Consider the following 18,458-nt stretch of genomic DNA (forward strand, 5'->3'; position numbering starts at 1 on the left):
AGAAGAACGCCAAAGTATCGGACTTCAAGGGCTCCGTCATCAACGTCTCCATGAAGTGGGACATGAGCAACTACGCTAACCCGATCGACTTTGAGGAGGCCTGGGCAAAGGCAGCCGATGCTGGGATCGCTATTGCCGCGGCCGCAGGCAACGAGAACAAGAAAAGCATCGGTGTTCCAGCTAGGTCAGTCACTAACTAGAAATATTGTCGTTCCAGTTCCTAGACAAGTGCTTACACTGTGACAGATGGAAATCAGTCTTGAGTGTAGGCGCCGTGGATGTGAACTATAACCGCTGGGCAAAGTCCAACTATAAGGGAAACATGAACATCTGGGCCCCGGGTGCTGGAGTCAAGTCCGCCATCCACACATCTGATTCGGCCACAGAATATTTGGCTGGTACTAGCATGGCTACACCTCAGTAAGCAGTCTCACTTCTTCCTCTTCTTCTTGAGTATGACTAATAGATAATTCTCACAGTGTTTCGGGCGTGATGGCACTGATGATCGGGTGGGAAGGTGGCTGCATCTCCTCCAACGCAAGGAGCGTCTATGAACGCATCGAACAAAACCAGATCATGGCAGTCACAGCAGACCAGGTGATTGTCGACTCCGGCGCCACCACTGCTCTCCTCCAAACCGGTATCAACCACCAAGCCAAGCCTGCAAACCAGCCTTACGCCGGCATCCCGGGCAAGAAGCGGAGCGTGACTCCAAGACAAGAGGTGAAAGACGGCGACGCTGACATGTGGGAGTCGTTCGACGATCCGGTCCTCGAATGCGAAGGCGTTGAGAAGGAACAGCGCTGGGTTGAGCGCAACCAACTTGCCGAAATCATCGAGAAGGAGTTCTGTCCCGAGGCATCGAAGCAGGAGTTCCCCGATGGCCGGGAACTTTTCATCGGGCTGTCGCGGTTCACGCGCCGGTACAGAGAAAACCGCCCGGACGCTGTCTCACTATCTATTCAGTTCCCCGCCGGCATCTACTATCCGGTTAACAGGGAGTCTTGCATCGACATCATGCGTGGAAAGCTCCTCGACACATGCGACGGGCGATCCAGTTCCAACCCTGTCCCATTCAAGGCGGGCGGTTCCTATCTTGCCGGTGGCATCAAGTATCGGATGGACCCGCTCTCGGTGAGGACGAAGGCCTCTAACGGATTCAAGTCGGGGTGCAAGATCGAGGTCGGAAGTGGTCGGCGGGTTATATCTGGTGTGAAGATCTGGGGGGCTGGGTGGGCTGGTCATGACAACGGGGCTACGTTGGATGAGAAGGTGGGTGCATGTGGGATGGTCAAGAATGAAGGTTACTGGAAGTTCAAGTACGAGATGAGGGACGACAGGGAGTGGATTGTTGAATTCATCGTGGATGGGTCGGGAGCTCAGGGCTGCATCGAGGATGCTATAGAAAAGGCTGGCGGGCCAAAGCCGCAGTGTGAGGTTGTCCAGATATAGATCTTGTTCCATGGTGTGGGGTGCTCAGAAGTTATTTGGGGTTTTGGTAATGAATTTGAATGGCATATTCACAGATTCACTTTAGCCAATCATTTCCTAGGTCATTCGGATCAAGTGCTACGCTTCCCCTCTGTAATGATGACATTCAAGAGTAAACTGTTTGGTGACTGAGTCTATGCCGGATGCATGTCGACCGGGCTTGCAGGCTGCGATGCTAGCGGCTTCAGTGAATTTTATAACCACCTGGATGAATCGGATTATCTGACACGAATTGCTCTACATATTGGCCGTACATATGGATATCGTCGATCTCACCATCTCATGCAATGAGATGTACCGGTGGGATGCGAAACTCCTCTTCCGATACCTGACTCAACCTCGAAATGGTGTTGCGAGAGGCGACCTTCGACTCGAAATTTCGAGTACCAGGATAATACAGAGAGACACCAATCCCGTGCGACATCGATGCGTTCACAAGTTTCGCCTCGATCCGATTGAAGGCCTCAACGTCAACGGTCTTTTCGTTCCGGTGTCAAACTACCTAAGTTTGGGGCTCTCATCTATTTGCCAAGAACCAACAGAGGGAGAAAATCTACAGTTCCTAAGGTTTCCTTGGGTGATGCTAAGCAATATTAATGACGGGAAGAGGGACTTGCCAAGGTGCTGCGGGTCTCCACCAAGTTGATCATCAGCGTCCATGTCTTCCGAAACGCCAAGACGCATTAGGCAGGTCAGAAAGAATAAGGTTATTGCGAACAGGGCATTTCGATCGAAATCTGACGTGACTCTTCCAGGTCAAGAGACTCGACTGTGAAAATTGATATTTGATGAGAAAGAAACGCAGACCTATTCACTCATGAGCTTCACGCCAATGGCGATGGAGTGGAGGTGGGGGCTGTAAATATCTTTTGCGAAGGGGGGGTGTTATCACAACTCAACCATCAATCTAGCATTCACGTTATCGGCTGAGAAATGGACCATAAATGAGAGAGGTAATGCCCAAAAGAAAAATTCACAAAGACTGAGGCGGGCTTGATGCTGGGCGGCAACCATGTGGCATCAATCAAGGGTGGTCATCTCCCACCGGCTAGCCAAGACTGACGATGTTGTTGCGCGCTCGCAAAGCAACAGTGCCCCATTTCGCCAAATTATTGCAGAGCAAAAACTACGTACCGAAAAATTAATCAGCCTTCTTATCTCACACCAATTTCTCAGCGCTCTTTGATCTAGCGACGGGAGCCAGATCCGGCTGCGGCTGAGATGGCGGCCGTCGTGGCACCCGCGTGCCGTGGGGTGCTACCCATCGAGGCGGAACGCCAAAGCCCACCTTAACCGATTCCGTGGGCATCAAAGGCACTGCCCGCCGATGGTCCACATGGAGAGAGACTGCGGGGAGAGGACTAGTCTCCCCGAATTTCCAGCCGGCTGGGAACTAGAATCTAGAACAAGAGCCATGTTCAATGTCTCATCAACAAGAGATACTGTTCAGTATCACAGTAAATGAGTTGGTGGATTGCCTTGCGCTTCGTCAAACATGTTTCGCGATGTTTCCGCGGATGTTCGCGTTGCTTCCACTGACAGCTAAACACCTCCTTTCCCACAGAGCTTCAGGAGGTGCCCTTGACTCGTTGACAGCCCATCAATCTGCTGTGCGTAAGCAACCCTCACATGTTTGACAGCATGAGATGAACCGGGAACATGCAGGAACTCGTGCACGTCCGCGCCGGTCGGCGAACTCGCTGGAAGGCGAAACCCCTCCTCGGTGTCTCATGCAGTCGCACGTTGCACCCGCCTGTCGGCGGCCTCATTGGGGAAAAGAAAAAGGTGCGCCGCGTGGTCCAACGCTGCATCCGGAACGGCTGGAACCACTCTACTGGCCACGGTTGGAGCTGTTTAACGTTTGCGAATATCTCGTGAAAGAAAAGAGAAAACAAACTCTCGCGGGATCCAGCTCTCCAAGGTACCACGGCGTTGGGATTCACCAATCGCTTTCGGTTCCTAGGCGACGGATAGCATTGGCTGTAACGGGCATTGCGAAGCTGCGCCATTCTTGCGCCATCCCCTTTTCGTTTTCTCTTTTTTCTCTCTCTGTTTTTTTCTGCCCTCGACCTTGACCCTGTCAGCACCTCCTCACGGCAATATCGCTCTTCATCGCCGAGCCTGACTTCCCGCCGCTTGGCCCGATCACCCGCGCGTTGGTGTGCTTGGCCGGGCGGCCCGGACATGAAAACAAACCCGTCATTCGTGAACAGTGGGAACGAACCAACGACTCCTCTTCCCCAACTGGGCGGACGCGAAATTGGAGAAAAATAGGGGGCGAAGGGGACTTTGGGGAGGGGTCAGCCTGCCCTCCGTCACAGCATGTTGCATCCTCTGCAAATACCCGGATCGCCCTCGCCGCTTTCCCATTGCTCACAGGCTCAGGGGGTTCATTAAAAGCGACCTATTAATGCCCTCCGCCCCATAAACCAACTAAACATCAGACCAAACTCTGGGTGCCGACGTCTGGGCTGACCCCTGCCGGCGAGTCATTCTTGGCCCAGTGCCGCCGCGGCGTTTGCCTGCGAGCCCCAGAAAAACAATTAGCTTGCGTGGGCGAGCTGGGGCTTTGCTGAACTTTATCCAACAATTGCGGCGGCGCCTCGTCCGACAAAGTGCGCCTGTTGATGGAGCGGCTCTTTCGTTGGCTGCGGCGCAGAAGGTGTTGGTGGCGTGAGTATATATGAAGGGACTTCGGTGTCCCGACCGCTGACAGCCTTGAGATACTCTGATCTCACCACACCACCATCACACTCTTTTACATTCACTTTTTTCTTTCCTATCGGTGTGATTCGTGATAAATAATGTCGTTCGCTAGACTCACAAAGGCCTCGCTCGCGGCCGTCCTGGCCGTGTGCGCCAGCGCCGCGTGCGCCGCCAACACTTCCTCCGGCCTCGTCGCCTCGACGTACTTTGCCGGATACCACGCCAACCGCGGGTTCGCCGTGAGCCAGATGCCGTGGGAGAAGTACACCGACGCCAAGTACGCCTTCGCCGAGACCTCCGAGGACGGCAGCCTCAACTTGACCAAGTCGGCTCCCGACCAGCTCCCCGTCTTTGTTTCGGAGGCCAAGAAGAACAACGTCAAGGCCCTGGTTTCCATTGGAGGCTGGACCGGCAGCCGTTGGTTCAGCACCGCCTTTGGCAGCGCCGAGAACCGCACTGCTTTCGTCAAGACCTGCCTTGACCTCGTCGAGAAGGTAAGAGATGCGATATCTCAGTAGCATGCGACGGTCACTAACAGTCTACAGTACAACCTCGACGGTCTCGACTTTGACTGGGAGTACCCCAACCGCCAGGGTCTCGGCTGCAACGCCATCAACAAGGACGACACCGCCAACTTCCTGTCCTTCCTCCAGGAGCTCCGCCAGAAGCAGTCCAAGCAGCTCTACCTGACCGCCGCCACCAGCCTGTTCCCCTGGTACGATGCCACCGGCGTCAGCAGCGTCAACGGCACCCTCTCCGGCTTCGCCAAGGAGCTCGACTACCTCATGATCATGGCCTACGACATCTACGGCGCCTGGGCCGCCACCGGCGGACCCAACGCTCCCCTCGCCTACACCTGCGACTCCCGCAACAACCAGGGCGGCGCCAAGGAGGGCGTCGAGAAGTGGATCAACGCCGGCATCCCCGCCAACAAGCTTGTCCTCGCCGTCGGTGCCTACGGCCACGGCTTCTCCGTCAACACCACCAGCGCCTTCTCCGGCAGCAACACGCTGAACGCCTACCCCGCCCAGAACAGCTCCAACCGCTTCCAGGGCAGCAGCTGGGACGACGACCCGCGCGTCGACGAGTGCGGCAACGCCTCGCCCCCCTCCGGCACCTACACCTTCTGGAGCCTGATCACCGAGGCCAAGTTCCTCGACGAGGCTGGCAAGCCGCTCCAGGGCATCGCCACCGGCTTCGACAACTGCAGCATGACCCCCTTCATGTACAACGAGACTGCCCAGGTCTGGGTTTCCTACGACAACACCGAGTCCCTGACTGCCAAGGGCAAGTACCTCACCGGCGCCGGCATGGCTGGCTTCGCCATGTGGGAGGCTGGCGGTGACTACAAGAACATCCTCATCGACTCCATCCGCTCTGCTGTTGGATTGTAAGGTGTTGGGTCAAGGAGTTTCATGTGAATCTTTTTAGAATTTGTCTCAGTGACACAAGACTGTAATCAATACCACATTTTCTTTCTCATATCCACAAGGTTAGCGATTTTTCGCAATGCAACACTGTGCCTCAGAATGTGATAGGATTGTGATGGGATCATGTCTGCATCAAACCTGCAGCATAATCTCGCGAAAATCTTGAAAGAGTAATACAAACAACCGCTCTCGGTAGGTCGCCGAAGATCCCAATCACGGACGCTGTCGACGTTGAAAAAGTCCGACTCAAGCGCGCTAAGCCGCACCAGGGGCAGCCTTAACACCAACGGATTACCGGCATCGAGGGACTTGGGTGTCCAAAAATAACCGAAAGTTTCTAAAGCGGGCCTCGCCAGCCCGGCGGGAATTGCTGTGTTGGTCAGTGCCTGTTGATACCTTCAAGCTTTACTAGGAAGAGTTTTCTCTTGAGAACACGAGAAAGAACTTCCCATTTGATAAAGTTTGAAGCAAAATGGAGTCGGGTAATTGAAACTAAAAGCTTTATTAGTCTAGTAAACAACTTCGTGCGGGGTGTACACTGACTGGACTTCCTGTCTATTGTGTTGTAAGTCTTTGCACCTCTTGCCGGCTCTCCAAACTCATGTAATCACAACCCTCAGCTCAGCCTTCGAGGACTGTTCACACTTGGACTGGTCTTACCGGGAAGTCAGAAGTTCAAAAGACATGTAGGTGCAAAATAAAAAGAACATACAACACCGGGGATTCCCCAGTCGTCACCGACCTGAGTACTAGTCCGGCCCTTTCCAGCTTGATTATGGGAGAGCGGACGGGATCCCGTGTTTTCTGGAAGGTATGGTCGTATGTGCTGGACAGTGGCTGTTGGTGGAATTGTGAGGCATCAATGGCGGACGGTCTGCAGGCGCGGGAACCATCCACACAACATGGTGTTGGTGAAAGAAACCCTGAGGATCGAGCGTCAGCTTCCAGGCAACTTAGATTGTCTCTTGTGAAGACACACAAATACCTCTTATAAGACTGGCTGATTTCTCACCACCCAGGATGAAGACAGATGGCTGAGTTTTACTGTGTAGTTCAAAATGCGTTGTCTAGAGTCCCAGTTAAGTCTGTCAACAGCAATCTCCAACTACTTAATGTTGTTCGACGGACGCCCTTTGTCACATTGTTTTTTTTGTTCAGCTTCGGTTTCTCCCATTGTGATCTGAGTCTTCCATAGGCCTTTCCTTACATTTCTAGGTCGCTTTCAATGTTGAGCCAGGCGAGTCCTACAATTGCTCAGGTTTGCTAGTCGAACACATTTGATGAGCCGATGGTATGGGATGGAAGATGAGGTGCCTGAAATGTTTCCAGATCTTCAAAAGGCTCCATTTGATGTGAAGATCAAGCTCAATCGAGTGGGCTTGATGAGTCTTAAGATAGCATTCAACCATGCGGCAAAGCACGCATAGAAACACCTGTTCGCGCCGCGCTATATTTAGAGCACCTAACTGTCACTGGAAGGCAGTCACATTACGCCTTTTTATCAGGCTCACTGAGACCCGTACGGACCGGTAACAATATCGACCGTGCTCACTGATGTTTCCGTTGGCTGCGTAAGCGTAGAGCAACATCTTGACAATCTCAGCTACTACATATTGAAAATGATGGCAAAGATTTTCTATAGCCATATCTCCTGCGAACGACTGTTTTATATTTATCCCCATAGCTATGAAATTTGAGGAACCTTTTTTCCTTTTTGGCGCCGGCTCTTGTTCAAACCTAAGAGCGCCGTTGGAACACTCAAGCGGGAGTCTCCGAAGCTAGACTATTGAGTTATCGCGGCCGCCGACGCCCACGACAGGCCAAGTCACCAGAACAGCCGCTCGGAAGATCCCAACGATGAACGGGAATGACGTCAAGTCCAAAAACCTGTGGCGGCGATGGTACAAGATCCTCCCGATAAGAGAGCAGTATCTAATTGCAGACTACGAAAGGCACCTCAGCATTTGCCCCGGCAAGCCAAAAGATACTGCGTGCAGCTGCTCGTCGAGAAGCGCGAGGAAGATCAATGGCGTCTCTTCTTCCTTGGCAAGGACATCAAAGTCCGGAAGCGTGCCGAGAAGATGGCCAAGTTCCTCCTGTGGACTGACAACATCATCAAAAAGTCTCTTAGCACACAGCCCTTTGCAGCGCTAGCCTGGTTGGGCTTGTCCATATTGCTTCCGGTACGCAGTCCTTTGTTCCAAAGACTGCATTGCGCCGGAATTCCCTGGCTCTTTGGAACCGGCACGACGCAGCACGAGGCTGTGCTCGATGACTTCACCTCCATCAGCCATCTGCAGCTGTTTTCGAGCTTTTACAAGCAAAATCTCGACAGTTTTCGGTCAACGATTCTTCAGAATCCTTTCCGTAAAGCCGCCGAGCTCTACTCCCTTATTTTCGAATCCCAAGCCATGGTCATGTGCCACCTCTCTTCCCTGCAGCCGTCTCGTGGCCGACAGAAGCTTGGAGTTGACTCGGTGGGCTGATCAGGCTGATCAAAGAATGTTGAAAATTACGGCAGATCCCTCAGAGACATATTCTCCCAGTTGTGGCAGGTATTGCTTGTGTGCGCCTCCGTCTGGTGGAGAGATCGTTGCCGTGGATGAGTATGATAGCAAAAGTACTGCAGAGATACTTCGTAACCTGAACGAATTCTGTCCTCCACCTCAGATCCGATGTTCCATGCAGCTGAAATTCCTCATCACGAGCCGACTAGACGCCAATCTTTCGATTACTTTTAGGAAGCTCCCGCTCATCGCCGCTTATATCCACATCAACAGTGACAATTTAAGCTCATCGCCTCTCATATCAACCATGTTAACGCCAAGGTCAACAAACTGCCGACCATGAGTGTGTAGATTCGTGACAGGGTCGCGCGGCGTCTGGAACGTACGGAGAACTGACTCTGGAACCTACCCATGGCTGGATCTCGCACTCAAAACTGTTGGGGCGAATCCGGGAAGACTGCAGCCTAGAGTTTGGCTTAGAAAGGCTGTTAGCAGACCTCCCGTCCAAAATGTCAGCAGCGTACGAGTTTAATAGCCTAGACCGCTAAGTTCAATTGAGCATCTTTGTTCTGTAAGGTCATTATTATGGTGTGAGAAAAATGCAGCAGAATGATTGTGGACAAGACATAGCTAGCCAGCTCGCTCGTGATGTACGTTATCTTGATTATTACTCGGTTCCATGTATACGGTGTCAGGAGTCAAACGCATCTCAACGCCGCACAAGTCACATTTCCTAAGTTGGCCTGTTTCTGATTCCAATGCTATTACAGGAATAGTGTCTGTGTAGTCGCACCCATGACAAGCATCCATCCTATCAGACTGTCTTTTGCTCTCCAAGCCTGGCTAAACGACATGCTCGTCACAACACTCGCAACGCGGGTTTCCGAATGACTCATTTGCCTGTATTCATCTGGCGATTGATGACCTGGTAGGCTGATGAGACGACCTGTTGATCCACAAAGTAGTGCATTATCGTTTCTCCAGGAGAGATTGTCCGACTCTTAGAGGTGCTACTGGTGCCGCCGCAGTTAAGTCTAGCAGACAATCGCACACAATTCTTGCGAACGGGACGCATTAAGTGAGAGGCATTGTATCAGAGGGCGCTTTTCCACCAGGAATTCTCCGACAGGAGCTTCCCAACTGTTTGCTGCTACTACTGCTGAACGCAGCGCCTACGGTAGATACGATGGGACTCGAGCAGTTTTTTTCCGCACACAACTTTTCAAGCAATTTGTTGCACATACCTGGAATCAACGGCAGAAGTAATGCGGGACAAAATTCAAGTTCTCGGGATCGTCGATAGTAGTTAGTGGTGCTGACAACTCTTCTGTGCCGTGCATAGTCCGGGAGTGTGGGCCGGCGAACAGCGGAGAATGAACCATTTGGCCAGCCAGGCTCTCGTGATATAGTTGACAATAACTCGCGTGCGAGAATTCGGGCGGACAGAAGATGAACCTTTTGTGTAGAGGAAGAGGATGGGACGGACGAGGCTTCGTGTCAGATGAAACCTCAAAACATTTAATCAGACGGACTTCTGACTCAGGTGTTTAATTTATATCAGAATATCCCACCGGGCTACTTTTCATATTAGTTAGAAAGGAGGAAGGATCCCACCGGGCTACTCCGTTAGGGCCCATCGCCCACCAGCAATGAACTAACAGATTTCATAGGCAAGAACATTCACGTATGATGCAGAGTTCAATATGTGTTTATTATGTACATATCCCTGCCTTTAGCGAAAGCTTTGCAGGCGCTTTACCCAGTATTTATAGATCTAGGACATGAAGCCTATTATTTATACTTTTACCATATTCATATCGAGATAAGTGTTCATGCTAACCTTTTAGAATCTTCTCAGCATCTTAGGCTGAATTGAAATAGCTATAAAGTGATGTTCCTTCCTACTCGACCGCCTTGCTTGTTGAATCACTCCAACCAGCGTCGAACCACAACATATCTACACAACATACATTTCAACCCTCAACAATGCAGTTCCTCTACACAGTTATCGCACTTACTTCACTTGCTGTCACTGGAAGTGCTGCCCCCACAGATGCAGCTCCTCTGGTTGAGGCAAGACAGACTGCCGCTAGCCCATGCGAGTCTAACCAGCACTTGGTCTGGAGAACAGGGTCGGAGCCTGGGTTTAAAAACAACGGAGGATGGGAGGTAAGTTTACCTATGTTGACACTGTAATAAGACCTAACTAACTTCACTTCTATCAGTGTCTCACAGATAATAAGGGAGGCTGCAGGGTTTACTTATGGACAACTCAACTTCCTTACTACAGCGTAAGTACAATATATGCTTCTCTTTATTGATAGTTGCTAATTGAGGTTTCTAGTGTCTGATAAACTGAGACATGTGTTCAGATGATGTTCTTCAGAGTGAACTAGAAGAGGCTAGAGACTTTTGCGAGTTGAACGAACTTGATAAGACAATGGCATTGAATGGAGGGCCAGCTAGATGCCTTGAATATTTCCAGATTTTCAAACGGCTTTGATGTGAAAATAAACCTCTTGTACTCTCACAAAGGTTCCCTCATGCGTCAGTCAGATCTAATGTTCTCCACGACAAGCAACAACAACGACAACCAATACCAACTACCACAAACGGCAACAACAACGAAGAACACGACAATTAGAAGCCATCCCACCAATGCTGCATAACGGCATCATTCTCGACTGGCTGTCCACACTACCGCCGAGGGCGAGATCCTCGGTATAATATGCTAGAGCTGGAGACCCCCAAAAGAAGAGTGCAGCTGGCGTGGCTGGCAACATCGGACACTCGCTGAAGTAGCTTGCCGCGGATCGAGATCTTCGCCACAGGTTTGGGCATAGTGTAGACTTTTCTACTAGTTAGATGCGGAGAATGACCATGTCCGTCTCAATATCACATCTACGACATAGTAAATGCGGGGCTGTACGATTGCAATCGTAGCAATAATAGAAAATACGCGAGCTGGCAGAGAGCCACGAAGAACAGGAAGTCCGAAGTAAACGGGTCTTAGCTTTTCATTAGAGTGAATCGCTATCTAAAGTGTCTTGTTTCGCTCTTGCCACCAGTTGTGTAACGGCGGTCCTCCCACGCACAAGATGTTTATCGGCGTATCCAACAGAAACCGGTCAATAACCTCCGGTGGCGCGACACCGAGGTCGTCAAAGCGCAAAAGCCGCTGGCCGTAATGTCGCATCATTCGCGAGAACCCAGGGACGGCCTCTGTGGCTTTTAGAAGTAGGTAACTTGTCTCGAATATGCCAGTGAGTACTATTTGATCCATGATCGGTTTCGCAGCGTCTGATTAGGTTAAAACACATTGTTCAGAGGATTTGTGCTTGTATGGTTTGGATAATTGTGACTTACCCATGCCGAATCTGTCCATCTCCCGCTCCGTTTCCACTACTTGGTACTTGGTGAAGAGCGGATCGTTGGACTCTAACTTCCTTGCTTGGATGTGTAAGTTGTACAGGTTGATCTCGAACGGGCTGCCTCGCGTTGCCCAGACCGTCCAAAAGTCTTGGTTGTGTGCTTTCTCCACGGACTGAACGAGGTCGTTAACTACTTCTTTCTCCAACATCCACTGGACACTGGACAGACACGGTTAGCGACGGGCAACGCGGAACGAATTTACAGCCTTACCTCTCCAAGTTCCACAAAGCCTTGCCAAAAGACTCGATATCCCGGCCAAGAACATTAGCCGATCCAGTCATCAAGGAGACCATAAAATCAGTCCTCGAGTTCTTGGATCTCCAAACCGTCGGTGTCTTGATGTAGCTATCAAACACTTCCCGCATGCTAAACGGCTGTACGACGACTGCCTCCGAATCAAGCCATAGACCCCAGTCGTACTCAAGCTCTATCGCCGCTGACATCTTCTTGATTGTCTGATACTGGTATCTCCCGCGCTCATTCAGGAGGGCAGACGTATCGCTGGCGCTAATGTTTCCTTTAATCATCGAACGGAAGGCGTTCGGGACGATATCGTAAAAGTTTGTGATATTAATCTTAGGCTTCGGTCCGTTGACATTCACCCTCGGCGTAGGGAATATACTAAACCTCTCGCCGCAACGTTTTAGGCCATCAATAGCATCTTGAAAAGCCTTCACCTCCTTAGAGTCGGACACGATGAGGTGGATATCGACTTCTTGGTGGTCGGTGCAGAGGCACATGTAAGACTGGAGGAAGTCGACGACGTAGGGTAGGTGTTTTGTCTGTTTAACAACTGATCAGCACCCATTGAACAAGCGCGTACCATATGATGGGGGTTCATGAGACGCACGTAAGTAGGCATGATAATGGCGTATGTCGGTTGGCCTTTTCCGTTCGGCCTCGACTTTGAACCTCCGCCGGGTCTGGCAAACAACAGGTCATCTTCAGCGGGTCGTCCTAAACCCTCGGGAACGAATGGAGCTAGGAAGTCGGGTGCGGTCTTTAACTGGCTGCCTGCGATGTGGAGAGCGCGCAAGTGAAGGTGTGGAAACAAGCTGTAACTGAAGAAAAACACCAAAACAACGACGCAACTGAGACAGCACAGGTACAGCACACGAGCCTGTGCTGTTTGGGCGGAAAATCTCTTGATCAACAACATGTTCTGGGACTTATCATCGTCGATTGCTAATGCAACCTACAGTTTGTTCGGTAACAGCGGCCATCTATCTATATAGGCTAGAAGATCGGATGCAAGTAGCCCGCTTGCTTGCGCGTTCAAACTTTGTCTTCCCCAGGCCACGACTCACTCCTCGGGGCCGGCCTCAATCAATTGTCATGGGTAGATGGACTCGGAATCAGAGGCTTAACCCTATCGTCAGTTCATCAGGGATGTCGACCAATGCCTGAGAGTTTTTGAATAGGAGACAGGTATGGGTTGAACTCATGATGGTAACTTCCGCGTTCTGATACGCTCGTACTCCGCCCATGCCAAATGTCAGGATGAGTTCCCCGCACTCCACTCCGTGCCGCCCTAGTCCGCTTCACTTCTGTCATATTTCCGGCACCCGGCGACGCGCACGGGGCGAGTTGATCCTGGGAGGAGCCATGTAGCTGTCGCCCGCACCGGTTGATGCACTGAATCATATCTGCTTCCTTTTGCCCCCAATATGGAATAGGGAAGAACACGAAATCTTCCTTCTGGCCACTGGTCAGAGCGTTGTTTCTCCTCCTTCGAGCGTCGTGTCATTGTCCCCCTCTCACTCCGAACCTAGGCTTGAAGCTTTTTGGTAGCTTAAATTGCATGCTAAGTCGGTCGCTCTACTTAAAGCCTACACATTGACCCTCGCGGTGCCTGAAATCTTCGAGGCCAGCCCTGTATTGAGATTCATTGGCTCCCCGACGATCAAAACTGGATAGTGTAGGAGGACGACAGGATGATGAATCGAAAAAGAAGTAGATTTGTAGACAAATACCTCAGCCAACAGAACCACCTAGTGGGAGGACGAGGCCGCGGGGGTGTGGAGCCGGTTGTTTGCCCCCATCTACCTTGGGGAAGGAGCTTCATCGTCACTCCGTTCCTCATTGCAGAACGGGTCCTGGGTCACAGACCACTTCAGCGCCGCGGGGGCGAAGAAGTTGACGGACTTCTTTGACGAGTATGTATGGATATCATCCCTGAAGAGGAAAATAAAAAGCTCCTCGCTCGCGTGGGGAAATATGGTATGTGGACTTCAACCCCATAAAAGCCAGAAGCTGTTGCTAACATCTGAACATTCAAGCCTGGGAAGACAGCATGGAAATGGACACAGCCCTCTGGTGGACGCACGACTTCGCCGACAGCTTTCGCACACAAAGAGGATACGACATCGCAACCTGCCTCCCCTTCCTCATCCAGCGCGAAAACTACTGGGCAGCGCAGAACCTCCCCTACGGCGAATCCTTCCTCTCGCAGGACAACAACACCCTAGTCTCGCGCTGCAACGACGACTATCGCCTCACTCTCCAACACGGATACGAGAAATACATTCGCGCAACGTCGGAATGGGCCCACGAACGGGCTGGAGTACTCCAATCAGCCAGCTTACAACCTGCCACTAAACATGGTAAGTCTACCTCCACCCGGAACTACACACTTATTACTGCCAAACTCAGCTAACTCACATCACACCACCAGCTCGACTCAATTCCCCTCGTCAATGCACCCGAAGGTGAATCGCTCGGCTTCAACGACTCGCCTTCCCTCTACCGCCACCTCTCCGGCCCAGCCCACATGGCTCGCAACTCCGTCATCTCCTCCGAAGCCGGCGCCGTCAACGGCGCATCCTACACTCAAACCATCCAAGACCTCCTCCGCACCGTCTGCCGCGGTCTCGCGGGAGGGTTGAGCATGAACGTCTTGCACGGGTACGCCTACTCGGGCGTCTACGCACAGACGACGTGGCCTGGGTATACCGTCTTCTCGTACACGTTTACGGACATGTGGGGGCCGAGGATGCCGGCTTGGAGGAGTCGACACAACGGGGAGAACGGCGCAGGGTTCATGGCGGATGCGATGGCGTATGTTGCAAGGAACCAGTTTATCAGCCAAATCGGTACCACGAGGGTCGATCTTGCGTTCTATCAGTACGCGGCACCGTTCGCCAAGGTCGTCTATGACAGTGATAACCTTGAAAAGTTGGGTTTCACGTACGACTACCTCGGGCCTGCGAGCTTCTCTTCCTCAAACGCCATCGTCGGCGAGGGGGGTGTCCTCGCGCCGGATGGACTAGCGTATAAAGCCCTTATCTTTGCCAATCAGACAAAGTTGACGTCGGAGATGGCGGCGCAAACAAAGGCGTTCGCGGAAGCAGGGCTGCCGATCTTTGTTATTGGAAGCACGGACTTCCAGAGTGTTGGTGTCGATGGAGCCGCTTCTGTTCCAGAGATTATGGCAAATGCTCTTGCCATGGAGGGTGTTACTGTGCTTGCGTCCGCGGAGGAGTTACCTGCTACTCTCGCTGCCCTCAATATCCGGCCTCGGGTTTCGTTTCCGCAAGACAACGCTGTCGAGAAGTGGTATACATTCTCGCGGAGCACAGAAGATGCGCAAATTGCGTTTCTTTACAATGACGGCGGAAACACCACGACTGCTAACATCAGCTTCCTTGATGTGGCTGGCAGGACGCCCTACACTCTGGACGCCTGGACTGGGACGGCATCGCCGCTTCTACAGTACACCATCGAGGATAACAACATCGTCGTGCCGGTGACGCTCGCTGCGAACCAGACCACCATCCTCGCCTTCTTCAATCAGACCTCAGATGCAAGCGATGAAAACGGCACATCCATCCTGCCTCGCCCACCTCGCACTCACATAACATCTATCTCCGGCCCCCTCGAAGCCCTCCTCTACACTGCCACCCAAGATGCCAATACGACCACCGCGACAAACAACACCCGCATCACAGCGCACCTCGGACCCGGCACCGCAACAGTAACCCTCGCCACCGGCCAAGCCCTAACCTTCACCGCCTCTCAGCTGCCAGAAGCAACAGACCTCGACGCATGGAACATCACAGTCAACGACTGGCGCAGCGACAACGACTCCTTTTCAATGGAAACCGCGATCACACCGCACCGGTTCCCCGACACCCGGCTCGCCCCCTGGAAGGACATGGACCCCGTAAACTTAGGTGACACGAGCGGCACGGCAGACTACGAGACCACCTTCCGAACCCCTTTCTCATCCGTTGCGGACCAGCGCTTGGGCGCTCGTCTTCACCTAGGCGCCATCACCGACACCGTGATACTATAGGTGAATGGCGACAAAGTCATCTTCGACGTCAACAGCTCGCCTGATGTAGTGGTGGATATCACGAAATATCTGAACCCTGCAGGCGCCGACAATATGGTCAAGGTGGAAGTTGCTTCGACACTGTACAGTCGTGTAAGAGCGGAGCAGAACGGCATCATGACGTTTGGTGTCGCTGCTTCCGTGGCGGGTGCTAGCTTTTTCAATGCCAATCCGGCGAAAGAGTATGGACTCAAAGGTCCTGTGTTGATTCAATGGGTCGAGCTTGTTGACTTGCTTTGAAGTTGCGCCGTCCAAGTCTGAACAAACGTTTGTGGTACAAAATCAACGTTTTTGAGCTGGTCTAGCTTTTCCAGAACAGAGCGTTCATGGCGCGGCAGAGGCCAAGAACACAGGAATGGTTCCCATCATATTGAACATAAATCGGATCTCTCCTTCTCGAAAAACTGCTCCGATAAAAAATGTATCTGACGAAGCCTTGCTCAGCTGTAGCATGATAACAACGGATGCCTTGCGACTCGAGTTGTGTGTTTCACACTCGTTCCTAATTACGCAATGAGCATCAATCTTGCCTTGCGATTCCACATGCATAGTCAGATTGCTTACTACCTGGTGAAAACACAATCTAGGATGCCATAACGTGACTTTCACAGCACCCATTATCCATAAGTCGCACCGACAGCTTTGTCTTGAGCCCCAGAGTCAAGATTGGCGTTGAGGAGTAAGACGGGTGGTTGCCTAGAGTCCCAGGCAGGTCTGGCTGTAACAATCTCTCAATACCTTACCTTGTATTACTCGACGCCCTTTGTCAGCCGTTCCGTTTCACTTGAGTTTCTCCAAGTATGGTGTGAATCTTCCATAGACCATTCCCCACGTCTCTAGACACTCCCTTTCAATGTTCAGTCAGGCGAGTCCTAATGATTACTCACATTCGTTTCTAGTTGAACGAACTTGATGAGATAATGATATTGGATGAAGGATCAGATGTCTTGAAAATTCCCATCTTTCAACGGCTTTGATGTGAAAAATCTAATCTCATAAGGTCTACTTATGCGTCAGTCACGTCTAATGTGAATAGGCAGTAACGCAGGATGCCGGGTGTGAGAGGTGTCAACTGACTGCTTTGCACCCAATTCCATCAAGAATAGTCGGCAAGGCATCAGAAATGCCAGAATCCCTCTTAAAACGAATTGATCGGAAGAAAAGAGTAGCGAGAGGTAGCCTGGCGTTTCTTTCCAACAGCATCCAGTGCACAAAAGTCAACCTCAGGCTTCCACGGTCGTCCCCAAGGGGTCTGAATCGAATGAAGAAGGCTCGAATCTCTTACTTTCAAGAACCTCCTTCCCAGATCTATCTGCCTCTTCCCTCCTTCTCGTTCAACTACTAATATCCGCCCAACTGACGCCTCCTGACTCAATTTCTTCTTCTCCTCAACAACTCACCATCTATTCACAACACTTTGCATCTCGCTTTACCTGTACAACACCTACACAACAACTTATCACTTCCAACCGCAAGTAAGTAAGAAAGAATTCCTTCTTGTTCGTCTCTTTTTCATGTCTGATACCTTTTTCAACCACATTCGCCCGGGCGCCTTTCTCACATACTCACATTTGCCAGCCAAAATGCCTCCCAAGAAGAACACCTCCACCGAAGAGGCTGGCGCGTCCGCCCCTTCCCACGGCTACTCCGAGGGCGAGATCCAGCTCCTGGTCGCCATCATCAAGCAACTCCCCCGTCCCACCTACGACGCCGACAAGATCGCCGAGGAGATTGGCTCCGCCTCGGGCAGCAGCGTTCGCAAGCGCGTCTCCAACGCCATCGCCAAGCACGGCTGGTTCGGCGGCAGTGCTGGTGCTGCTGGTGACGACGAGGCTGGCACCCCTGGCACCACCCCGGCAAAGAAGCCCCGCGGCAAGCGCACCCCCAAGAAGAAGGCGCCCTCTGACGAAGAGGAAGGCGACGCCCTGGAGCAGGAGACTCCGTCCAAGAAGAAGCCCCGCGTCAGCAAGGCTAAGGCTAAGGCCAAGGTTGAGGAGGACGTTGACGATGAGGCTGTTCAGCTGGAGGAGCCCGTCAAGCAGGAGGCTGGTGATGGTGCTGCTGAGGCTGAGATCTGATTACCGCGGAAGAAACTTGGGTTTACGCGTTGGGAAGGCAGGCACGTTTGGGATGGTTCTTTCTAGCACAGCTTGGGATGATTATCACGGGATGAAGTTTTGATCCGGCGGGAACGAGCACTAGGAAATTATGGCTACTCGAGAAAAGAAGAACAGAATTTTCTCGCATGCTTGCGTTTGACTCGTTGTATTTTCATCGTCCTCGGTCTTCGTCATCTTGGATCTTCGTGGCGCGAATTTCTGTTTCTTATCGTCGTACTTTTGAATTGTCTTGCTTTAGCATCGTGATGACTCTAGCGTTGCAATTGATGCCCGGTATATTTCTTGACACATTGGAAAGTGCCCTGACCCATAGGTCTTTCCACAAGAACCATGCAGAGTCTTTCCAAATCAGGAACTCACGCTAGTCTTTTCTTTTTCTTCTAGCGCGCCGTTGTATGCCATGACGTTACACGCTCAGTTCTGACATGCACACAGACCG

The 18,458-nt window shown here is 51.8% G+C and overlaps 5 protein-coding genes across 5 annotated transcripts; 4 read left to right on the forward strand and 1 right to left on the reverse strand.

Annotated features, from left to right (window-relative positions):
* Positions 1-4,295: 4,295 nt before the first annotated feature.
* Positions 4,296-5,591, forward strand: chiA1 (Chitinase A1; the record flags this gene model as incomplete). The annotated part of the gene is made up of 2 exons (XM_036639260.1): positions 4,296-4,691; positions 4,743-5,591. The coding sequence occupies 2 exons, from the start codon at positions 4,296-4,298 to the stop codon at positions 5,589-5,591; spliced, it is 1,245 nt and encodes a 414-aa protein (XP_036496983.1).
* A 4,529-nt stretch (positions 5,592-10,120) lies between these two features.
* On the forward strand, positions 10,121-10,485 carry CGCS363_v007412 (uncharacterized protein; the record flags this gene model as incomplete). The annotated part of the gene is made up of 3 exons (XM_036639261.1): positions 10,121-10,303; positions 10,370-10,425; positions 10,479-10,485. 3 exons carry the CDS (start codon positions 10,121-10,123, stop codon positions 10,483-10,485), a joined length of 246 nt encoding a protein of 81 aa, XP_036497018.1.
* A 686-nt stretch (positions 10,486-11,171) lies between these two features.
* CGCS363_v007413 (uncharacterized protein) lies at positions 11,172-12,428 on the reverse strand (the record flags this gene model as incomplete). Its single annotated transcript, XM_036639262.1, has 4 exons — positions 11,172-11,434; positions 11,501-11,724; positions 11,777-12,348; positions 12,390-12,428. The coding sequence occupies 4 exons, from the start codon at positions 12,426-12,428 to the stop codon at positions 11,172-11,174; spliced, it is 1,098 nt and encodes a 365-aa protein (XP_036497019.1).
* Positions 12,429-13,728: 1,300 nt separating this feature from the next.
* CGCS363_v007414 (uncharacterized protein) lies at positions 13,729-15,860 on the forward strand (the record flags this gene model as incomplete). The annotated part of the gene is made up of 3 exons (XM_036639263.1): positions 13,729-13,786; positions 13,846-14,129; positions 14,241-15,860. 3 exons carry the CDS (start codon positions 13,729-13,731, stop codon positions 15,858-15,860), a joined length of 1,962 nt encoding a protein of 653 aa, XP_036497012.1.
* A 1,622-nt stretch (positions 15,861-17,482) lies between these two features.
* Positions 17,483-17,977, forward strand: CGCS363_v007415 (uncharacterized protein; the record flags this gene model as incomplete). The annotated part of the gene is made up of 1 exon (XM_036639264.1): positions 17,483-17,977. The coding sequence occupies one exon, from the start codon at positions 17,483-17,485 to the stop codon at positions 17,975-17,977; it is 495 nt and encodes a 164-aa protein (XP_036497013.1).
* Positions 17,978-18,458: the final 481 nt, after the last annotated feature.

Source organism: Colletotrichum siamense (genome assembly GCF_013390195.1).
Source record: "Colletotrichum siamense strain Cg363 chromosome Unknown KSG_Cg363_contig04, whole genome shotgun sequence".
Lineage (NCBI taxonomy): Eukaryota > Fungi > Ascomycota > Sordariomycetes > Glomerellales > Glomerellaceae > Colletotrichum > Colletotrichum siamense.